The 23,040-nt window shown below is 34.3% G+C and overlaps 1 protein-coding gene across 1 annotated transcript; it reads left to right on the top strand.

The window, feature by feature from the left end:
- Window positions 1–310: 310 nt before the first annotated feature.
- LOC113507386 (cytochrome P450 4d2-like) lies at window positions 311–7,361 on the top strand. Its single transcript, XM_026890247.1, has 11 exons — window positions 311–535; window positions 1,771–1,877; window positions 2,166–2,256; window positions 2,451–2,636; window positions 4,208–4,277; window positions 4,489–4,685; window positions 5,409–5,518; window positions 5,937–6,070; window positions 6,333–6,433; window positions 6,703–6,879; window positions 7,114–7,361. Exons 1-11 carry the CDS (start codon window positions 385–387, stop codon window positions 7,266–7,268), a joined length of 1,479 nt encoding a protein of 492 aa, XP_026746048.1. The 5' UTR covers window positions 311–384; the 3' UTR covers window positions 7,269–7,361.
- The last annotated feature ends 15,679 nt before the right edge of the window (window positions 7,362–23,040 follow it).

Raw genomic sequence — 23,040 nt, 5'->3', positions numbered from 1 at the left:
AGAATAATTAAAATTAAAAATATGTGCCTGAAGATTTATTCAGGAATATATTCCAAAAGGTAGCTTAAGGCGAGCTGTTTTTGAGTGGCGACACATCGGAACCTGAATGCCCCAGATATTCGCCACATTCACAAACATAAAAAACAACGTTTTTTAATAAAATGTATTTAAAAAAGCTAAAAATTATGACTCCGAATTGTCCGGTTACAACGGCCGGACACGGTCTCGTCCGTGTTTCTGGCATTAAGACTTGGTAACCCTAACTGCGATTACGACTCCGTATTATAAAACCGCTTTCTGTTTCGTTAAGCACGCATTCCGCATTTTCATTATCAACTTCATTGAATGTGGTTGTGTTTGTCCGTGCAGTGATCAATAGTAAACATGATTTTGTTATTAGTATCTGTTATAATAGTGTTATTACTATTAGCCTCCTGGATAAGTATGATCCGGGAGAACAAGAGGTTTAATATAAAAGGACCGACGCCGTTGCCTCTCATTGGAAATGCTCATTTGTTTATTGTTAAATCTTCAGGTACGGATTTTTTTTTATAATTGATGTTTTTTTGTGTGTGGTAGATGTTAATTGGTTGTAAAACTTGCTTTAGCAAGAAATATTGAATTAAATTACAATAAGTTATTTATTTTACGGCTTGTTGTTTGAATTGAATATTTATTTACATAAAAACTTGTTTGGGTGTTACCGTAGTTTATTTATAGATGAGTTTGATGTTTGTTTTAATACTAACATAATAGTATATGTAGGGTATCGAGAAACCTGTTTTAAGATTCTTATACGTCCAAGGTCGAGACTCAAGATTTATTCACACTTGGATTGGTCGAGTAATCGAGATCATTTGTTGTCTAAACATAAACACAAACAAGTTAATGTTATTTAACAGCAATTACGATCAAAATGTATTACTGATTTATTTATTTTAGTTTATATTATCAAATTATTTTATTTTATTTAACTCACTCAGAAACTAAGTTAGTTAACTAGTTATTTTTTTTCATTATTTTGATTAAATACATTTTTTATTTAATCCTAAGGATTGATGAACAACAGAAGCAATGTTGTTTTCAAACTATCGTTCTTGTTACGGCGGGATTCTATTGATCTCAAGTGATGAGATACAATAAAGGTACAACCAACAGTGGACATTGATTGATGGAATACAATGTCGGTGTATCTAATGAATTTTAAAGCACAATTAATATCTCTAAGAATTGTGCAGTTGTGGAAACGAGAATTCTTCCTCAACATCTTCTTCTAGTTCAACATCAATATATATATATTTACATAACCTATATAGAACAATATAATGTTTTAAGAGGTAGTTTACCCCTGAGAAGTTTTCGAATAAATTAAATAATATAAATATTTTTTTATATATTTGCCACAATTCTAATATTTAGACCTTGCTATCTGACGTTACAACGCTTTGCACGTGTCACAGCCGCAGCTAGTCTGCATCGGTCATGTACCTTTTTAATCGTGTATTATTACTGCGTAGATATAATTCTCATTGTTTCATGGTTGCTGTTCATATGCCCAACATTGTAGCAAATGGTTGGCCAGCACCTATGGCCAACATATAGAGCAGGGTTTGATCTCTAGCTATAATTTGGAATTATGGCCCAAAAGTTTGCGTAAAATTCTTATGGTTGCATGTTGGCCCCAAATTGCAACGATAAACAAGGTTGGCCAATGTGAAAAGTATAACATTACCAAACTCTGCCAACTAAAAACCTTTTTTCTTGTTCCAGAGTTCCTGAATCTAATTCACAAATTATCACTCAAATATGGTCAAGCGTTTCGGGTACATTTCTTCTTAAGGCCTTATGTGGTATTAACACATCCGAAATATGTTGAGGTAAGCGTCATTTCATTACTGTACTACAATATCTCTGAAGAAAGTTGAAGTTCATCAGCAACGAAATTATTAAATTATTGGGAATAAATTGTACCTAATGATTACTCAAAAACTATCAAACTGCCCATTTGAAGGTGTCATAGGCTAAATACCACTTACTTAAGAATAAGTGTGGTTCTAACCACTTGCAAATGGATAAATAAGCAGTACACAGTCCTCAAATCAGTTTCTGGTCGGTTAACACACCATAATCTATGCAAGAAAATAATTAGTGTGCTATTATTTTAGGAACTGGTATCGACGATGGAACACATAACAAAGGGCAGGTCTTACAGCTTCTTGAGTGACTGGCTCGGGCAAGGTGTCCTCACTACTACAGGTAAACGTCGCAGTCAATCCTTTAGAAAGATTATATTGAAAAAAATATTTTTAAATTAGGGGTGCTTACAAAATTAGTGATCATTATTTTCTGTTATAATAAATTATAAAAAAATGATGATCACTAATTTAATGATAATGGTTCAGTGCTAATGTATCCTGGTAAAAAAATATTATTCTTTTTTTTTGTTTCAGGTCAAAAATGGAAGTCTCAACGCAAATTCTTGACTCCCGCTTTCCACTTCAACATTCTGCAAAACTTCTTGCCGGTATTCTGCAAGAACCAGCGAGTATTAACAGAGAAACTCAAGAAAATGGCCGACGGACGTAACGTTGATTTGTTTCCGATTGTCGCATTAACGGCTCTAGACAATGTTAATGGTGAGAAACACGTTTAATTAAGTAATAACAATTAACGGTGATAAAGCATAAGATTTATGTGATCAGGTGTGAGAAAATGACTTTTAATAATATTTTTAGAAGAAACACGTGCAACCGACTAAAAAAAAACAAATAAAAACTGCTAAGCCACACTTGGTAAATATAGTGTAAATTAAAAATTAAAAATCGGAACACCCAGTCCGAAGTCCTGAGATAAAAAAAACATTAAAAAAAACCGTCGAATTGATTTTTGAAGTCAGTTGAAAATATGTCATTTGATTCGACAATATTTTGGATAATAACAGTAATGTCGTTCCAGAGTAAGGTCTCAATTTCGGAAGCCTTCACACCTTTCCAAAATTTACAGAAATATATAAGGTTGTAACTATTAACGAGTACGAGAAAGTATTTTCGTACTTCGTAAATAAGTTCTTAAAGTATTGCGGCTCTGGAAGAATGATGATGCTCTACGCCGTCTATTTTGCTTCCATACCATCATGAGGTATAAGGGTCCCGATCCTGCAACAATTCTCGATGATTGAATTAAAATTAGCTTACATTTGACACTATTGGTATTATAAGCATTTTGTCAACACTTACATTGGAAATTCATTATATTGACATTGATTGGTTAGGATTGTTAGGAGAATACCAATGTTAAATGCAATGGTTAGAAAACCAATGAGTAGCATCAATCTCATAAAAAATAGCAGAATAGGTGTGCTTATTCCACGTGATGATTTTGTTCAACGATATTAAGATGGTATATACGGTCAAAACAGTAGTAGTTGTGGTAGACCCTCGTATTTTTATTATCTATGTTTTGGTAAGAAAAAAAAACACGGGCTTAAAATAAAACCTTTATGTTTTGTTCGGATAATATCAGATAATAGCTGATATTAAATCTTGCAAGTAACGTTTTACTTCAGTGATAACGAAACTTTTTTGCTTAACTAATAATTTATGAGCGCAATAATTATCTATAGGTTATACTTATCTTACGCAATAGATAATAAATTACATGAAAAGATTCCTATTAAGTAGATAACTAATCTTTTTTACATTAGATAAAAAAATTATGCGGCATAAAAACTTACGATTTAGTCACGGACTTTGTATTTTTTTTATTATGACTACAGTTTAAAAATAGAAGTTATTTAAGAATAATACGAATACTGATATATTTCGATTACTTTTGTTCACGAACGTCACTTCCATAATGTACCACAACTCTCAGACAGCGCCATCTAGTCTCAAAATAAGCAAAGCTTGTACTTTGAATAGTAGACAACTGATAAACAAACTTATGCGTTTCTAAATACATGCACAATTCAGAACGAATTATCATGCTTATCACACTGACATTTGTCCTGGGTGAGCATCGAATCAACGAGCTCCGGTAAATCAGTCAGGGCCACTAACTACCAGACCAACAGGCCCGTCAAGTTCCACATTCTTTAAATGTTAATTATAATTACCTACATAAGGTCCGTTGCTCATTTGTTTTCTGATATGCGATAATATTTTGTGGTTTGTTTTAAAAAGGTCTAATGTAGTTATTTCTTTTCTAGAATCTATTATGGGAGTGTCTATTGATGCCCAGGAACAAAGCCACTCAGTCTACGTCCAGGCTATTGACGTGTACGTATTACCTTTTACATTTTTTGTAAAAGCACTAAACTTCTTAATGTAAGAAAACTCCAAATGAGGAAGAGAATGCACCATCTCGCTTCTCCAACTGCAAATGTATGAAAAAGGGATAGTAAACCTTTTGAATCCGTTAATGAGACAACGTTAAAGAAAAAAAATAATGAGTCTATTACGTAAGCTAATCCAATATTTTCGATTTCAGATTGTCTAGAATCGTGTCAATGAGAATACAAATACCTTTCTTAGGTGAAGATGCTATTTTCAATCTATTGCCAATAAAGACGAAGCAAGATAAGGCTTTAAAAGTTGTTCACGATCAAACAACCCGAGTAATTAATACAAGACGACAAGAACTCAAGAATTTGAATATTACTTCTTTGAATGCTAGTGATGATGTTGGTGAGTCAAACTTTACGCCATTTCAAAATAACGAAGGCAAAGACATGTTATTGATGTTCATTTTTTTCTAGCCAGTATTGTCCGTTTCCTAGAAAAAGGCCGCCCCGAAATCTGTCCATAATTTAATATAATACGGAATTTTATTGGATTCTTATGCAAAATTTGTCCAGGCATAGTTTAATATTTATTAATATCTTCAGTTCTCTTTGCTTATCGACTAAGTAAACTAATAAACATGTTAATTCTATAATTTACCTGATACCAATTTAATTTCACTACATATATCTAATGTTATTCCAGAAATATTTTCTCATAATCCTTTCGCTAGAATGAACATGTAAATATTAATATTTGCAAAGTAGATATTACGTTGTAATCATTAACGTATATTAATGTGTTCCAAAATACGTTGAACCGGGCCTACCGCCAAATCTTAAAGTAATATTAATATGGAACAATCGTTATAATATTATAGACCCTCTGAACAGAATATTAAAAAAAAGAACTTCAAGAACCACCCCCACTTTAAGGAATTTAATCCTTATATCGCGGGGAGCTTCACAAACATTCAAGTCACATGCACAGACACCCAGACTCAGGACAAGCATTCGTGGATCACACCAACGCTAGTCCTATGCCTGATATTTTTAAATATCTTTTTTTTTTCGTGTGATTTTAAGCTTCGTATTTCGAATAATGTTTAATTATTTTTTTCTTGCATAGGTATTAAAAACAAGCACGCCTTCTTGGACCTGTTGTTGTTGTCTGACATCGACGGCCATAAAATCGATGACGTAAGCGTTCGAGAGCAGGTCGACACATTCATGTTTGCAGTAAGAATTTATAATTTACAACATTAATAATAATAGTAATCTTAATCCAGTAATTTATATGTATTTAAATGAAATAAAGGAAATAGTAATCTGTTCCCATAGAGAGAAGATATCAGCATTGATCACCATACTGATGGGGATATTTTGAAAGATTCCAATATTTCGAATCCTTCTTTTTCCTTTACCGTTAGTCAATGGCACCATATTAGACTAATAATGAAAATTTATGTAACTTTGACATAGCCACATTCATACTTGTCTGCATTGTTTTGATTTAGCTTATGCAAACGTATCCGTTTTATCAACCAAAAAGCCACGACAAAATGTGTAATGTTATGGTCCATAATTCTTAAAAAATGTAAAAAAAATATATTTTGAATTTGTGAATGTACCTATTCAAGAGTGTTCTTTATTCCAGGGTCACGACACCACGACCTCAGGTATCGCATACACTCTCTACCTCCTGTCAAAACACAGAGATGTCCAAGAAAAGATTTACGAGGAACTCAAAACTATATTCAACGATGACATGCACAGAGATCCAACATACCAGTAAGTTTTCATAAGAAACCTTTTTGTGAGAACATGATGTTGTACAAAGTAGCAAAGTAGGCGGTGGCTGAAAAGAGTTTTACCTTTTTGTGAGATGACGTCAAATAGGAAAGTAGGGGAGAAGAAGACATTCTGCACCGAACCCTGATACAAAAATGGGATAGGAAGGAAAGAAATCGTCATCGCCCTGCCGGGAATGACGATTTCTTTCAACCATAATTAAAGCAAAATTTCTGTTGTAATTTGTCTATTTCTTTATCAGAGAACTTCAGCAGATGAAGTACTTGGAGATGGTATTAAAGGAATCGTTGAGAATTTGCCCACCAGTGCCTCTTATCGAAAGACGCATCACGAAAGACTGCGGTAAGTTATTGCTATTAAAAAAACTTTACAAACATTCAACGAGATCTAACCTAAGCACCTTGTGTGTCATCATGATGACCATGTTTGTTAAAATGTTCAATTTCTCTTCTGCTGTTACATTGCATTATCGGCAGTACCCGATGGCAAAAATTTCTGGCTTCTTTGGCGTGTAGTATATATGTATATTTATATATTAGAATAATTGGATCAGCAGGATCAAGTTAACTTTTCAATAACCCAACTTGTTCACGTAACATTTTACATTACAGAAGTCGGAGGTATAAAATTTGTAAAAGGAACATCGGTGATGATCGACATCTACCAGATACAGAGGCAACCTGATCTCTTTGACGATCCTTTGGAGTTCCGTCCTGAAAGATTCGAGAAACCCTTGAAGAGTGCCTTCAGTTGGCTTGCATTTAGTGCTGGTCCTAGGAACTGTATAGGTAAGATGCTCCATTTACAATTTATAGCGGCAAATTGTGAACATTTTAATCTTCATCTATCGAATGACATTTAGCACTTCGTTCGTTATACCCCACTTTCCTCCATATTATTGCTGGCTTGCAAATGTTAGCAAATGACGCAAATTTAAAAATAATGATTCGTCGTTCATCACATGTATTTGATGACTCAAAAGATTTTGAAATTTTATTTACTAGTTGTTTATTGTCCCAAAGGTCAAAAGTTCGCGTGGATGGAACTCAAGATCACAATTTCGGAGATCGTCAAGAATTTTGTTATACTACCTTCCGATTTAGTTCCCGAATACAGTGCAGACCTCGTATTACGGTCAGAGACTGGTGTCCATGTAAAACTGAGGCCTAGGAATTAAAGTATTTTGGTACTTGACGACCTTGCAATAAAAGCGACTTAATGGATTTTTTGATAAAAAATGTTGTGTTAAATAAATGTTTTTTTTATTTTATTTAATAAGTGTATTATTTCATTTTTAAAGTTAACGTTTAAGAGCATCCAATGTAGCATATTACGTATATATGCGGATGGGCTGATGAAGGAAGCTTATAATCAGAAAGGGGTCGTCAGCCTTTTTTGAAAAGGTACCATCTTAAAAAAGGGGTAAACTGTTAATCGCACTAACAAAAAATATATATCCATTGCGCGAAAAAAGGACTTTTAGTGGAGAAACCCAATCCAGCAAGTCCTTAGTGGAGAAACCCAATCCAGCAAGTCCTTTTCCGTATTTTAATATTTTACAACATCATGTAGATATCCCTAAAGTTTAAACTACTGTAGGTGATATAGGTGCCAAAGGTGAGAGAGGATTCTAGTATTACGTAACGGAATGTTACTACAGTAAAATAATTAATTATACGAATCAGATTTGCAGATAAAGAAAGACGATTCGTTTTATTGTATGCTTTTGTTTAGCCAGAAATCAAAAGTATAGGTACTTAAAACCATTCGATTGCCGTTACTGCTCCTCTGTCCACGAGATTGCCAGTCACTCAGACTCATAACTGGGATTCGGAGAGCAGACGATGAAGGTTAGAGACTCACGAGGAACTCTAAACTATGCATATACAACGATGACCTGCACAGACCCGATATGCCACTAAGATTTTGCTTTAAACCTTTTTTGGGATCTGGTTAGTTTATGAAACCAGTTTTTGTTACGTATTTTATATGGAAGCAATGAAGTGATTCAACAAAGCAAGAGGTCCTCAAATAGAAAACGTAATTTCTAGTCAAAAACGGTAATGTTTGTTTGTAAGTTCTTCTTTACATAAACCTTGGTATTCCTCACACATTTATACGTCTTAGAATTGCGTCACCATGATAATGTTCAAAGCATTTGGCAAAGTCGCAGCGATTCCAGACACTTTAAACTTTGTCGGTAGAGTTAGGTGCAGGCGACAATAGAGCGCAGAACATCTATAAACTGTGAACTTACTCTTCATTCCTGTAGTGCTGCCGTGGTTGAACACACAATTTGCTTTGAGAATACCTCTACATGTAAAATGAAAAGGAGTGTAAGTCTGTTTTTGTTCAAAGGGTTTTATTGCACGTGGTTCGCATCGCACGCAAAGCCCTCGGTAGCGGTAGCCCTCAAAGATGAATAATTTTGGTTACCCACCAAATATTTCTTGCTCTAATGTTCTATTTTTATAATTCTATTTTTCAAGGTATCAGATAAGTCCGATTTGACAACTGATTAACATTTGAACTCATTTGTATGACAACCGTGTTTGTTTATACTGCTCAAAAGTCATCATTAAACCTACCGGCGATTTACCTTGAGAATAAGGAAGTCGTGCAATACACAACTATTGTATTGACGGGCCTGTTGGTCTAGTGGTTAGTGACCCTGACTGCTGTACCAGAGGTCGTGGGTTCGATTCCCGCCCAGGACAAAAGTTGTATGATGAGCATGATCATTTGTTCTGGTGTGTGGGTGTAATTTATCTATAATATGTATGTATTTAGAAATATATAAGTAAGTTTATCAGTTGTCTGGTTACCATAACACAAGCTCTGCTTAGCTTGGGATCAGATAACCGTGTGTGAGTTGTCCCAGGATATATATTATATTATATTTATATATATATTAACTACTCTTATTTGGAACTTATATGAAAAGTTAGAAACAGAATTCGACTGGAAACACAACACTGGTAGAATACTACGTAGTCCAAAGCTGTTTACCTTGCCCTTTAAATAATAAGTTAACTACACTTATTATAAATACATTCCCATAAAAACTCACGGTAATAAAAACACACTTTTCTGTTTAGTTTCATTCGTTTGCTAATAGTAATCTCAAGAGATAACAATTCTCGGTGATTGCGTGTGAATTGTAACTCACTTTTATTGTGTAGGGGAGTTCGCGGAACCATTTGCGAAATGGTAATGACCGTCTCTCAATTTACTTGGACTACCAACAGTGAACCTTAGCCAATCCGCAGAGAGCTAGAGAGATTTAGTTAGAGAGCGTGGTGAATCAAACTCAAACCTTCCCTGTGCGGAAAAAGACGCATATAAGACGCTGGTATTATAATATGTACTTATTATTTATCACCTCCTGTAGTAAAACCATTATAATGTTGTGGGAGAGAGACGCCGCTCTACACATTGTATAGCACTGTTTCCCTTCCATATCAACATACCTTAGCTTCGCCTACCTAAGCACGTTTAGTTATTATTTACCGGCTTTTGAGTGCTTCCCGTGGCAAGGCCTAAAATATTTTCATCTGTCAAAACAAAAGAGTAATTTAAAAAAATCTACTCCGCCACTATTACAAGCAAATGGAACACTGTTAATTTAAAAATGTAACTTAAGTAAGTGAGTACAGTAACAAGTTTTTTGTTGTGTTATCGTTATCATTGAATTCGAAACATAAAGTCCAAAGTGTAACTTTCAAGTACTTCATGTTATCTATTAAAACAGATAAAGCAAAACAATCTGTTTAAAGCTATTTTTATTTTCGTAAAGTCATGCAAATATCGCGTTTTTATATAAACACCTGTTATTGAAATTATCGGTAATTTTCCGCTTCGTTCAATCTTGCTATTTGAAATCGTAGATGCAAACTACATACGTATAACCAACCGTTCTTTTTTGTAATTTCTATTGTTTATATACATTGTTTATCATCGTTTAACCAGTATTACCAATTAACTGAGTAGATAGTCAACTGTTTTTATGCATTGACGAGATTGCTCATTTTATTACAGTTTATCGTGAACGGTTTCCACACGTGTATTCCCTACTATACTATAAATGAAGTATACATATTTATGATATACATGATTCATAAATTGTTGTGGTTCCGTGCATGGATTTGTATGCACGTGGTGAGTAGATTCCATTCTAATGCAGGCGAAATACTAATAATAGTGCCATTATTTTAAAGTTATTTGTGTTTCTTAATTACTCTTATAGCTCGTCTCTAATTATTACACTACGTGAATACAAAGACATACAAACATACACAAAACCGCAAGGCAATTATGACTCCTACAGACAATGTTGTAGCAGAAACACGGCGCATTATATGGCAAGGAGCAGTGTCTCGCTTTAAAAATAGAGCACTTGACTAAACCTAATTATAATGTCAATATGTTTCGTTCGTCAGATAGCTTTCCAAAAAGATTAAAAGGTGATGAAATGAAATGATAGTAGCGGCTAGTAATATCACTAGCTAGTAAAAAGCTTACTGGTAAGTGACGTCACACGAAATTTAAAAAAACTGTATCCCTTTCATTTTTACTTCCCATACTTTTTGGAAATCTATAGACTGGAACTATGGACTAAACAGGGTTTGATGCTGGTAGACATAATTCATAGTTAATACAAAAAGATCTACACTTAACAACTAAAAACAAAAAGAGAGCCACATAATTGAAGACAATCTATTAGCCAATACCGCAATCCTATGCGCCTACCAAAAGTCCCGTCCGAACGCAACAATTACAACTTATGTTACGACTATTTATAACAATGTTGAATGACAACACGAATTCCATTATCTATTTAAAATGCGGAGTGTAGAGTTCAGATATGTCTGCGCTAAATTAAATTAGGCATTTGATTTATAATGATGTCATAATGATAATGTACAAGTAATTATGAATAACTAGCTGCGCCCCGCGGTTTTACTCCATCATCCTACTGATATTATAAAAGTTAGAGCTGTATGTATGGATGTTTGTTCCTCTTTCAAGCAAAAACCACAGAACGGATTTAGACGAATCTCGGTACAAAGATCGTTTATAATCAATATTGACACGTAGGATAGTTTTTATCCCGATTGTTTGTCCCTGTGGGATCATTTTCGATTTGCAACAGGCGGGCTCGCGGGCTGCAACTAGTATTTGAATACTTGCAAACACTTCAACTATTTTTCAAAGTTTAAATTGTAACCACGACACCTTTAATCTTCATCTGTCAAAGTTGGTCCTTAATGTAACAATGGCAGTTTGGAAACTAATTTCGATAGCGTGATCTGAGTGAGGCCTCTCACAAGCTAACCACCACGTTATTGTGATTGTGGAAGCGTCATAGCGCACTAAACGAATAGCGGCATCTCTCTTCCACACCTTCAATCGGTTCGCCGTTAGTTCGTAGATGAAACACAGTTAAAGGATGACCCGATGTTTGAAGTCAAGACGTTAAGCGACCGGTCATTGCAATGCCTTTGTTGTGTTATTCGAAAGCACAGTCGTATAAATTCCCCAGTAGTTTTTTTATCAGTACGTAAGACAACTTAACAATATTATGTGTAGTAATTTTGGCAGTGAATGGCGACGAATTCACAGGATGAACCATTTGTAGAACCGTAGGTCAGTTTGGTGTATATGGTGGTTTAATGTTTGCATAAAATGAGGTTTTACCTTTGTTTGTTAATCCGTAGTCTATTTGCAGGAAATCTTCAGTCTGCCGAATTGCTACTACACAATTTTATTTATTTTTTTAACAATTTATGTACACAGAAAATTTACGTAAATATGGGATATGAAAAAACATGTGCAAAGGTACTGCTTTTATGGCACTTCATACGCAAAAGCTTGATTGAGGATGTTGTTACCCTCTCACGCCAGAACCACTAAACGAATTTGGACATAATTTGGTACACAGCAACTTAAAACTAGTATTAGTAACCTAAAAAAATATCCAAATATCAGAAAGTCCCCATGTGATCATTTTCGATTCGTACCGGAGCTAGTATTACGTAATTATTTGGACTTTGATATGCGGTATAATTTTTGGTGCAATCTAATTTTAACTATTAGATGTAAGTCACTTAATCGCTTATCTCAAGGTGATTGGCGATGCGGTACGATGGCTTCAAAACAAACAATCTGTACTTTGTACCCAGATACGGTTTGTTTTTGTAAACTTTTTGGTAGTTTTAAGACGTGCAGATAATTAAAGCTAATCAAATAATAGATTAGAGATATGTAGGGTAACCATAATTTTCAGAAATGCAGGATAAATTAATATTGTCGAAATTAAGCCCTTCATTTGAAATAATCTAAAATAATCACAATGAAACTTAGGTGTCTTTGTGCATATGACTTGCATGTTTATGAAACCCCCGCGACAGCACATTCTTGTTTTTAAATAAATACTAATTTAAATATGTTAAAAGAAACCGAACAATTAATACCATCATTATTTTACAGCATGTAAATGTTTTAAGAAGAGTAATTACTAAATAATTATTGTAATTCCGAAGACTGTAGAGCAATTAGCTAGTAGGTATCTAGTTTATAGCATAGGTTTAGATTTTAATACACTAACTTAAATAAATTTACGCGGTTTGACGTGCGACGGCGACGGCGCGAACAACGTGACGGTACTTGGCAGAATGTTATTATAACACTTTTATCATTTTTTTTAAGTAATTATTATTGAAAAGGAAGTACGTATGAAGGTAATGAAGAAATAAGAAGAATGCCTCAACCCTTATTGCTTTATTCTAGTCTATCTTATTCGGGTGATATCTTCATCATCATCATCATCAGCCTCTTATGCCAGTGCCGAACATACACCTTCCTTTGTTGATGCCTTACCCCTCTGTATCTTGGCTTTCCTATCCATTCCATTTCTGTTAAGTATATACTTTAATTTAGCTAAAAGCCTATTGTCAAATCCCTAGGATTGCCAATTCAAAGGTCTCAAGTTCGATCCCAAGGCACGAAAATTGTGTGCGTTTTAGAAATAATTAGGTATCCCCGCTTCCGCACTTTGGATGTATTTGAACCCGTTCATTCTAAAAAAGATTCGATGTCGTTAAACACCTAAAAAAAAACAGATTTTCATTGTCACTATCCTGCAGATATCCATTAACGACAAACAAGCAGTGGAAAAGCTTAAATTCAAACGAAGCAAGTTGTAATTATAACTAAAGCAAATATTAAAACTAAAAATAGAAAATTAAATAATAAGAACAATCTAGGAAGTTGGTCACCTGGGAGTGCTTGGTGAAACAACATGGTGCTTTGTTCATAATTAGAAAAACACGTGGTACAATGGCGTTTTAATGATAATTCTGGTTATCAAAGTTCCAGTAAATAGGCCCAAATGTCTAAAGGTCATCATAATATTAATACATAACGGAGTTATTTTATCAGTTCCTACTTATAGATTAGGACACTAATTATTTTTATGATATGCAATTACATATACATAAAAGGTGTGCATTTTGTTAAGTTATTGAAGATATTTTCTCAATTTTATTTTATTAAGAATCGAAATAAATGGCCTTTAAAAAACACATTAATTAACAAACGCTTGTCTTACGCGGGGCCCAAACCCAACACTCCACACTCATTGGTTGAACAGACGACGTTGCGGAAAACAACTAGTGCCAAAAATGTACTACGAGAATACCTTTTCAAATATCATACAAGTTACAAACAACAGTTCGACCATGCTTGTTCTGAATCCTAGGAAATATTTAATACATACCAAAACAGTTTTATTAAGGTACAACTTTCCCGGGCTTCGGGTCGGGTTTAATTTTACATCCTTCTAAAATAAAGTTCTCTCTTACTGTTTATGCATAAGATTAAAATCATTTGGAGTTTGGAAAAGTTATGTTTTTTTTATGAACTAAGAATTCTCTATACTAATATATAAAGCTGAAGAGTTTGTTTGTTTGTTTGAACGCGCTCATCTCAGGAACCACTGGATCAAATTGAAAAAATCTTTTTGTATTGAATAGACCATTCATCGAGGAAGGTTTTAGGTTGTAAGCCATCACGCTGCGACTAATAGGAACGAAGATACAATGGAAAATGTGGAAAAAAACAGCAGGTATAAATGATAACTTATATCTTCTAACCACGCGGACGAAGTTGCGGGCAACAGCTAGTTATTAACTAAAACTATTAGGTTTCCATAACAGCCAGAGCGGCGAAGAGGATGCCCGGCCCTGGCTCAGGCAGTTGAACGGGCCCGGGGTGTTTTTAGTAGGCGAGAGATTTTTTGCAAACATGCTAATTTCTACGGATAATAAGAATATTTTTTTAAAGAAATATAATCAAAAAAATCATAAATTATGATGTTCTTCTTGTTGTGACAAATATTTATCTATTTGTTTTCTCGTTCATAAACAGGTTTTTAATTAAGGTTCTTGGAAATAATAAATCTTCTGAGGTAATAATTATTTTTTTACGAGCCTGCTAAAAGACATGGGTTCCATGCTCAAAGGGTAAAACGGATTCTTTATAACTAAGACCGCTGCCGGGATTCCAGCCCGTTTATCTGTATCTAGGCTGTATCTCATGAACCGACATTGCTGCAATTTTCGCAAATGGAGTAAAAAAATTAAAATATGTCAACCCACAGTTTTTATATCAGTGAAATTAAGATGATTAGAAGTTTTAAAGAAACTAATTCGAGAATTACCTTTAATGTAATATATTCCACTTTAACATACCACAACTTTCATACAACGCCATCTAGTCTAAAATTAAGTAAAGCTTATTTCCTACTAGACAACAGATAAACATAGTCACAGAAGATTTACTTGTTTCTTTCGTATGTACAGTTATTTTTTCTTGCTTGACAGGAGAACAGCCGGCAGCAACCTTTGCCAGCTTAGGACAGTCAACATATCATACCACTCCTTATTCACTCCCGATAAAATTTGTAAAAACTTTACAGCCATAAACTTAAATCCATCTTACCCTTTAAAGCCGCGGTAACAAATACCCGCTTACAAAGTTCCACGGTTAGCATATGAGCGGATCAGTAAGATATAAACTATTGAATTATAGAGAAGTAGGTGTCTATCCATCCTTCTCAAGCTTATGTCAAATGCTGAAACGGTAAAGGCAGGTCTTATGCTGACTCATAATTAAAATAACAAAAGATATTTCGAACGCTAAATCGATTCAAATACGAATATTTTTAATGCATAAAAAGAGGGTTTATATACATAAGTTTGACCGTGTCTGTCAGTGCGTCTGTCTAAAGATTACAACAAAATGTTACATCTATTAGCCAAATCCTTTTTTCTATAGAATATGGGAAACTACTGTTAAAGACTATTAAATATTAAATGTAGAAAATATCCTAAAAGCATACCAACTGTTCTTCATCTGCTGTCATACTCATTTCACTACCCTTATTCAAAGTTTGAAGTGTTTTTTGATCGACAAACTCCCTTAAATTAAAATTGGCTAGCATAGACGCCAAAGCTTTGTGTACCACAGCTGAGCTTATTAAAGGGTCCCCGATGCAGAATTTAAGATTAATGACCTCTCTATATTAACGTTCAGTTACGGTAAATGGCCTTTGTAGTCAATTTTCATTTACCCAGACTTGTTTAATTTTGTTTTGCCTATTATACGCTTGAATAAAAAAAAACAGTGCGAGTTGGACTCGCTAAACTGAGGGTTTCCTATAAATAAACGAAAGAAAAACAAATTTGCAATGAAAGCCGGTCAGTCATTAAAGTTTTAGCCGTATCACCCGTTGACTAACTGCATTTTGGCATTTAGTTTTGTATTGAGCATTGAGTATTGAGTAAAATATATTTCTTCTTGTTACAACGGCAATAGAATTTCAACTGGCTAATTGTTACTGTTCATAGACGGACAGACAAATAGATAGCGGTGCCCTCTGTTATGGAAATCCGTTTTTACCCTTCATCTATGTTTCTCTAAAAATTGCGTACAGGTAGTTCAACCTGAAGAGCCAAGCTGGAACCAAGTTACATTGCATTCTAACGCCATCTAGTTGAAGGTACAAATACTACGGACATGCGGGAAAGCGCAGCAAAGCGCATGCCTGGAAACTCCCACTAACACATGCTCTTTATGGCTTGCAAGGGTGCACGAGTTAAAAGTAAAGCTTACTTTGTCCTCGGACGGACGCGGGTTCGCACGCGTCCTTCCCTGCACGAAGTGCACCTGTTAGATGTCCAATTGCCAAGATTGCTGGGCTACGAATCCTTTAATGTAATCATACACGTAACCCAAAAGCCTGAATGTTCTAGCTTTATGCGAATGCCTGGCTTACGTGACAACTTATTAGGTAACTCAGTACAAAAAAGTTGATTGCTCCATATTCTTGGATAGTATGAATTTTGAAACCCAACTTAGTGTTTTTAAATTACCTTAAACAGAAACTATTGTTTGAATCTATTTGACTTATGGATACTTTGAGACACCATATGTTTGCTTGGTAGCAAAAATCGATCGACTTTTACTAAACACAGCATACGTTGTTACACATGTTCACATATTCCTGACCGTGTTTATGAAATTTTATTTTCGTAGTCCTGTAGTTTTCAGGTAAAGTTAAGCTGTCGATTATGATAGCTTTTGCTGTTCTACCAGTGTGATAGCAAGTTAATTCAAAATCATTGCGACTACCCAGGGTCCCTATTACATCAAACAAGTCTATTATGGGTTGTAACTCCCCTTAAATTTTTGACTTAAAGGGGCAATTTTTAAACACTCGTTTTAGTTATACAGGATTAAATTTGCTCAGAGTCCGCGAAAGTTAGTAGGCACTTAGTATTTTATGTGTTTTAATTTAACCCGTTCACGTTCGTATTTTCTGGCTGAGTCCCAGTTTGCAACATTATTTCCTAGAAAACGAATATTTTGTCCGAGTGTAGTGAATGCACAAAATAAATATGGTAGTTATGTTAAACAAAAACCACCCTTGGTGGGTTCACACCAAGGGTGGGTTTTGTATAGAGAGGGCAATAAAACCATAATTTTAATTGTTTTACTTCGATTACATAAGAAAGTAACTCAACAGAATATACCATGTTCGTATTAAGGTGTAATTTTGACAGGTTTTTAACATAGTGGTTTCTTAGGTTTACGCGAATGTTAGACATTGAAATGAAACTACTTTTACGGATAAAATCCGTAAAAGTAGTTTCATTTCAAGGTTTTTAACATTAAGTGACGGAAAATGTCTCATTCGATTAAAAGAAAATGATATTAGACTTCATGCTGGAACGCTTCCGAAAGATTTTAGTTTTAATAGAATACTGCTCGTTTTTATCTTTCACTGGTACACTTCTTCGTCTTAAGAGGTTCTCAAATCATCCGTATTTTTTTTAAATTTTAAATCTGAACTTGTGTTATACCGATTTATTTCTTTTTAAAGTTTTTCAATTGTTGTCGGCTTGTTACCTACTTACAATACTTTTTCAATTGTTACAGTAATTTTCAATAGTACTTTAGTTTAAAAGCAAAGAATATTCCAATTTAATTCATTGTAAATAATGAAAGCAGTCTTTTTATTCATTTTCAAAAACGTTTTTTAACTATTTTTGATAAAGCATTCGATCATATCACGATTGGTAGAATATAACAATTTTTGGGCCGTGGTTTCAAGTTTCAATCTTTTCATCGATTGAGGCTTGGTATTCAAGCCTGAAACAATTTCAAAAATAATATATACTTTTTTCGAATGAAAATCGACAAGTATCAAATATATGTTTTAATTTAGATTGTTATTATTTGTTGTTGCATCATCATTAGAAATGTATCACCTGTGAATATTTAATTGTCTAGCTATGACAATTCATGAGATATAAGGGTGGACAGATAGGGGTGCCTAAATAACAGGGTTCCGAATTTTTCTTCAGGTTAAAAAAAGTACATAAGTGGTAGACTACAGTGTAATGCTTTTAAAACCAGTGATGAGATAAAACGCATAAACATCCATATAGCATACCTACTTACGTATTGGCAAGCAACTTGTTAATTGAGATTCCTATAATTGCTTAATAAGTTAATAAGTCGTCTGATAGGCTACAGCCTTGCTTGGTAATGTTCTATGAAACTCAATTATCGAACATGTATTATACGTTGTTATTGATACTTCAAATTTAATATTAGTCGGTATGTGTAAGGGGATCATGTTTGCTAAGTAATTTATATGAAGTCTATGTTATAAATTCAAGATTAAATTCTGATAGCGATCAGCTTTTAGTTGATGTACTAGCTTGTGCCCGTGACTATGCCCGCGTTGACTTCAAAATATTCAACTATTGTAAATTTCTTAGTACTTATTAACTTCCTTGCTGGATTGTTATTACTAGCTGTTGCCCGCGACTTTTTCTGCGTTTTTATATAGATGTGAAGCACATTAATCTATACTAATATATAAAGCTGAAGAGTTTGTTTGTTTGTTTGAACGTGCTAATCTCAGGAACTACTGGGCCAAATTGAAAAACTATTTTTGTGTTCTATGTTCAATAGACCATTCATCGAGGAAGGCTTTAGGCTATAAACCATCACGCTGCGACTAAAAGGAGCGAAGATAGGTACAATGGAAAATGGGGAAAAAACAGGGCAGGTATAAATCATAACTTATATCTTCTACCCACGGGAACGAAGTCGCGGGCAGCAGCTAGTGTTTGATAATTATCAAAGCTTGTTATTTAGCTTCTTTCTTATAATCTGCTTGTTGTTTTGTTTATTGCAATTTATGTATGTATTTAGAGGGCCCCAGTGCAAGTGTTTTTTCATTTAAACATCTTTGATAGTTTACGCTACGGATTTGATTACCATGTCCAATACTCGGTGTTCAAACCTGTACTAATTATGTTTTTACTATTTAAACCCCTATATTAAAAGGGTTTTATAAGTTTAACGTGTTTAACTGGTCTGACTGTAGCATGGCTTTCGGTTGAGCAATTTACATTTAGTTTATTTTGTATTAAATGTATAAAATCGGTGTATTCTTATACATGTTTGATTAAAATTGGTGATGGGTGAAAATGAGGAAGAATAACCAAGTTTCTAGAAATATACTCGAGTGGGGACTTAAATAGCTTTCTTTCAGTTCTAAAATAAAATATATAGAATTTTGTGGTAGGAAGATGGGAGTCTGATTGTCAAGTGTGAGTATTAATTACTATATCTATTACCAATTCTGATAAACATACTTTGAAATGTGGGTTAATGTAGGGTGTTTTTAAATTTGTAATTTTTCCTTGTTATCGAGAGAGTGTTTCAAGTATTTACTTGAGTTATCATTGAATTTTTATAATTCTTTAACCTAAGGCAATGACGGCTCCCTATTACTGCGGCACCGCTGTTTGTCTGACCGTCTGTCACCAAGTTCTATGTCAGAAATCGTGATAACCAGATAGTTGTAATTACATTATGTTTTCTAACGATTTTCTAAACACGTCAATTGCTGCGAGTCGGGATGTCGCAATTTTGAAATGAAAGAGTTTCATAAGATATAACAATTTACAAAATGGCACCCAGACTTTAGAACATTGCGGCGGCGGGGTATATACATATATGGTATACTAGCTTTTCGCCCGCTGCTTTGCCCGCGTCGAGGTCGGTTATATCGCGTTTCCAAGAGAACTCTTCAAAAGTCCGGGATAAAAACTATCCTATGTTCTTTCTCAAGGTCAACTCTATCTCTGTACCAAATTTCATTAAAATCAGTTCAGTGGTTTAGACGTGAAAGCGTAACAGACAGACAGACAGACAGAGTTACTTTCGCATTTATAATATTAGTAGGGATTATTACGTATAACATTTGGTGGTTTCACGTCTTTGACTTTGAGATTTTTTGGTTTTGGGTGATGATGAGGTTGGGTTTCGAGTAATCTGGAAGCATTTTATTTTTTTATGTGTTCGTCTAAGTGCTAAACGCAAAAGCTTGAATTGTTCTGCCGAAATAGATATTCTTCTATTGATAACTGTTTATTTCTAATAAAGATTGGGTTATGAACGTATTTCAAAATATGATGTAGGTACATTTGTACAATGTGCAAAAACCGTCTAGGGTACCGTGTTTATAATCGCGTTAGTTAGGTACATCTAAGAAAGTATTTTTTGAAGTATCGTTATATATATGTATTCTTTATAATTTAAGAGTTCATTATTTTTCATTGTTAGAATTTATAATAGATTTTTTGTATAAATTCACGAATGTTCGGCCAATAAATGAGCTGTAAACAGACGTCATAATTGTATTACACGATGTTACAGGCGGGTTGGAAAAATAAAATATCACTGCTTTTGCCCCCGCGTTATAATTTTAGCCTGTTTGTTGTCCTTTGGCATTTAGTAAAGGAGGGGGTGTAATGGGGTGTCAAAAATTATTTCTTTTATGGAACGACCTACGGCTTTGAAATTTTAACTGCATATTGTTTATTTAAAATAATGAAATATGTGCACCATCTAGCTAGGTGTTCTAAACAATTTTGACAAACTAAATCTATACGTTTTTTTCAATTTGTCCCGCAAACGTATATTTTGATCAATACACAACGTCATAAGACCCCGCCCCTACACTTTAAAGCGGTCTATCTTTGTCAATTTTAGTTTTTTCAGTAAAATGAAAAATTACGTCTGTAATAATTTTCAATTATCTAACTGCGATACTAAATAGACTTTATTTTTATACCCAATCGTCATCCCTATTGCCTGGCATTTTATTTAAATAATATAAGCTTACCTAATATGTTCCATTCTGATTGTACAAAATTTGCTTCAAAAAAGTGTACTCCGAAACACTACACAAAAATATTGTTAAAAATGAAATTCCTGTTTCGACCGAATCGGACGAAACTCAGCGCCCAAAAATCTACTATGTTACGGACTTTTTGTTAATATTATCAGAAAAATTGAATCAAATCTATCCAGTTTTTTGCCGAGATCTTCCTGGACATACATACAGACAAACAGAGATAAAAATCTGAAAAACATTTTTTTGGCTTCGGAGTCATTCGTGGACCACGCAGCAATTCTTGTTTTTTTATTTACTCATTGTACAGTTTTCAGTTTAGAACAATTTTATTAAATGTATAGATATAGATTGGTATATATGTGTTAAGTTTTTAGTAGAACGAGTCTCGTATTAAAGGATAGTACTTCATAGATATTCCGATCATGTGCACAAAACAGCATCGGAATACGCGTTTGTGCATCACCCAAATACTTCGGGCTTGTTGTCCGTGCAGAGAAATATACTGGAATAGACGTAGTTAATAGTCAGTCACCATGATGATATGATAGAAAAAAACACACATTATGCATAATTATCCTTTTTTTTTGGTAAGGCGGGGAATCCTCGTGGAGACTCTCTCGGGGAGTAATTTGTTAGAGTCAGACTCTTACTGACCAAACCTGAAGCGCCGTGCTACGTCATCCGCGTTTTTGTCTCTGTATAGACTGTCTAGCTTCTGAATACCCCTGATCGATCAATTTGCGCAGTTGTAGCTTAACCACGAGCTAGTCAAAAAACACAAAACACGATAAAATGAAATTCAAACTACATGACTTTACAAAAATAAAAGAGCATAATCGGCCCTTTTTTGCTTTTGTCATACAGTATTTATTATATCGTACGAAGATATGATGTAACAGTAAAACGACTTTAGACTTTGGACTTGTGCCATTTTAAATTTAATGATGACTGCAAAAAAAGGCTTATTATAGTAGAGCTTCTTTGTTAGATATAGATAATGTGAGGTTATAGTCCAAATGCATGGACAATACTTGAAGACCAAAATAGGTATTTCCGTGAAGCCTGTTTTGTGGCTCTTTTTTTATTTTTGAATGATTGATGTACAACATGGAGTCAGAACTTTTCAACCAGGGTCTCTGATGTTGAATCACAAAGACTTAATAAATTCTACAGCGACCTGGTTTCCTGAAGATTCGAAGTTTTACCAAGCGATAATAAATTAAAAAAGACATTGGTGCAACCGTCTCAGCAATACCAATAGGCTAACATTATACCTAAGTTGTTCAATTCTATGCTTAAAAGGAATTCTCTGTATTTAAATAAACACATTTTTTAAGAATGCAAATACTAACTTGCTTGGAAATATAATACCAATAGATCCCGAAAAAAAAGAATAAAATTTGTGGTGACTCATGTTTAAAAATGAAATATATAGTTTCAAAATCGAAAATCTAATACATTTTTTGAAAAAAAAAACCAATGAAAAACATTAATTATGCATAAAACAAGTCATGGTAAAAGACAATATTTAAAATCTTGGCAATAAGCTTGGCCACAAAGGTCTTGATAGAAAAATGTGATGCAAACAAAATTTTTGCACATGTCTATTATCTAATAAGTTATCACGTTTGCCACGCATCCGTGTAAAGCTAGGACATTCAGGTCATTTTCTAAAGTGGTGCAAGAGAATTTCAATGCATTGCCATGCTCCGAGCAAATGCAAACGCAGTGAGGGACCCCCAGCTCAGTGGACCGATGACCTAAAAAAGGTGGCTGGCTCGGACTTTCCACTCGAAGGCAAAAGACCGGGTGTTGTGGCGCAGCTTACGGGAGGCCTATATCCAGCAGTGAATTGTGAGCAAACATGGTAGACGTCGTACATAGGTGCAGGTTCAGACGGTAAAAGTCTGACTCTACTCAGCAACTCACCCGAGAAGGTTGGAGTCTATGAAGATACCCAAGCAAAGGTGAAAAAAGAAAAACACTTTGAATACGTGTAAGAACCTTAAAGAAATGTTATCTTAAGAATTGCATCAAAAATGCTCGTCACACCACTGAAAAAATTGTGCAACCAAGTCTTTAAAAATCTAGAGACACCTGGTCTGAGTATAAATCTGATTTATACAAAAGTGATTCCGAAGATATCGCGAACTACATAAGATATATCCGA

Source organism: Trichoplusia ni, chromosome 2 (genome assembly GCF_003590095.1).
Source record: "Trichoplusia ni isolate ovarian cell line Hi5 chromosome 2, tn1, whole genome shotgun sequence".
Taxonomy (NCBI): Eukaryota; Metazoa; Arthropoda; class Insecta; order Lepidoptera; family Noctuidae; genus Trichoplusia; species Trichoplusia ni.
The sequence above is the reverse complement of the archived record's forward strand: the minus strand, read 5'-3'. Positions and strand labels throughout refer to the sequence as shown.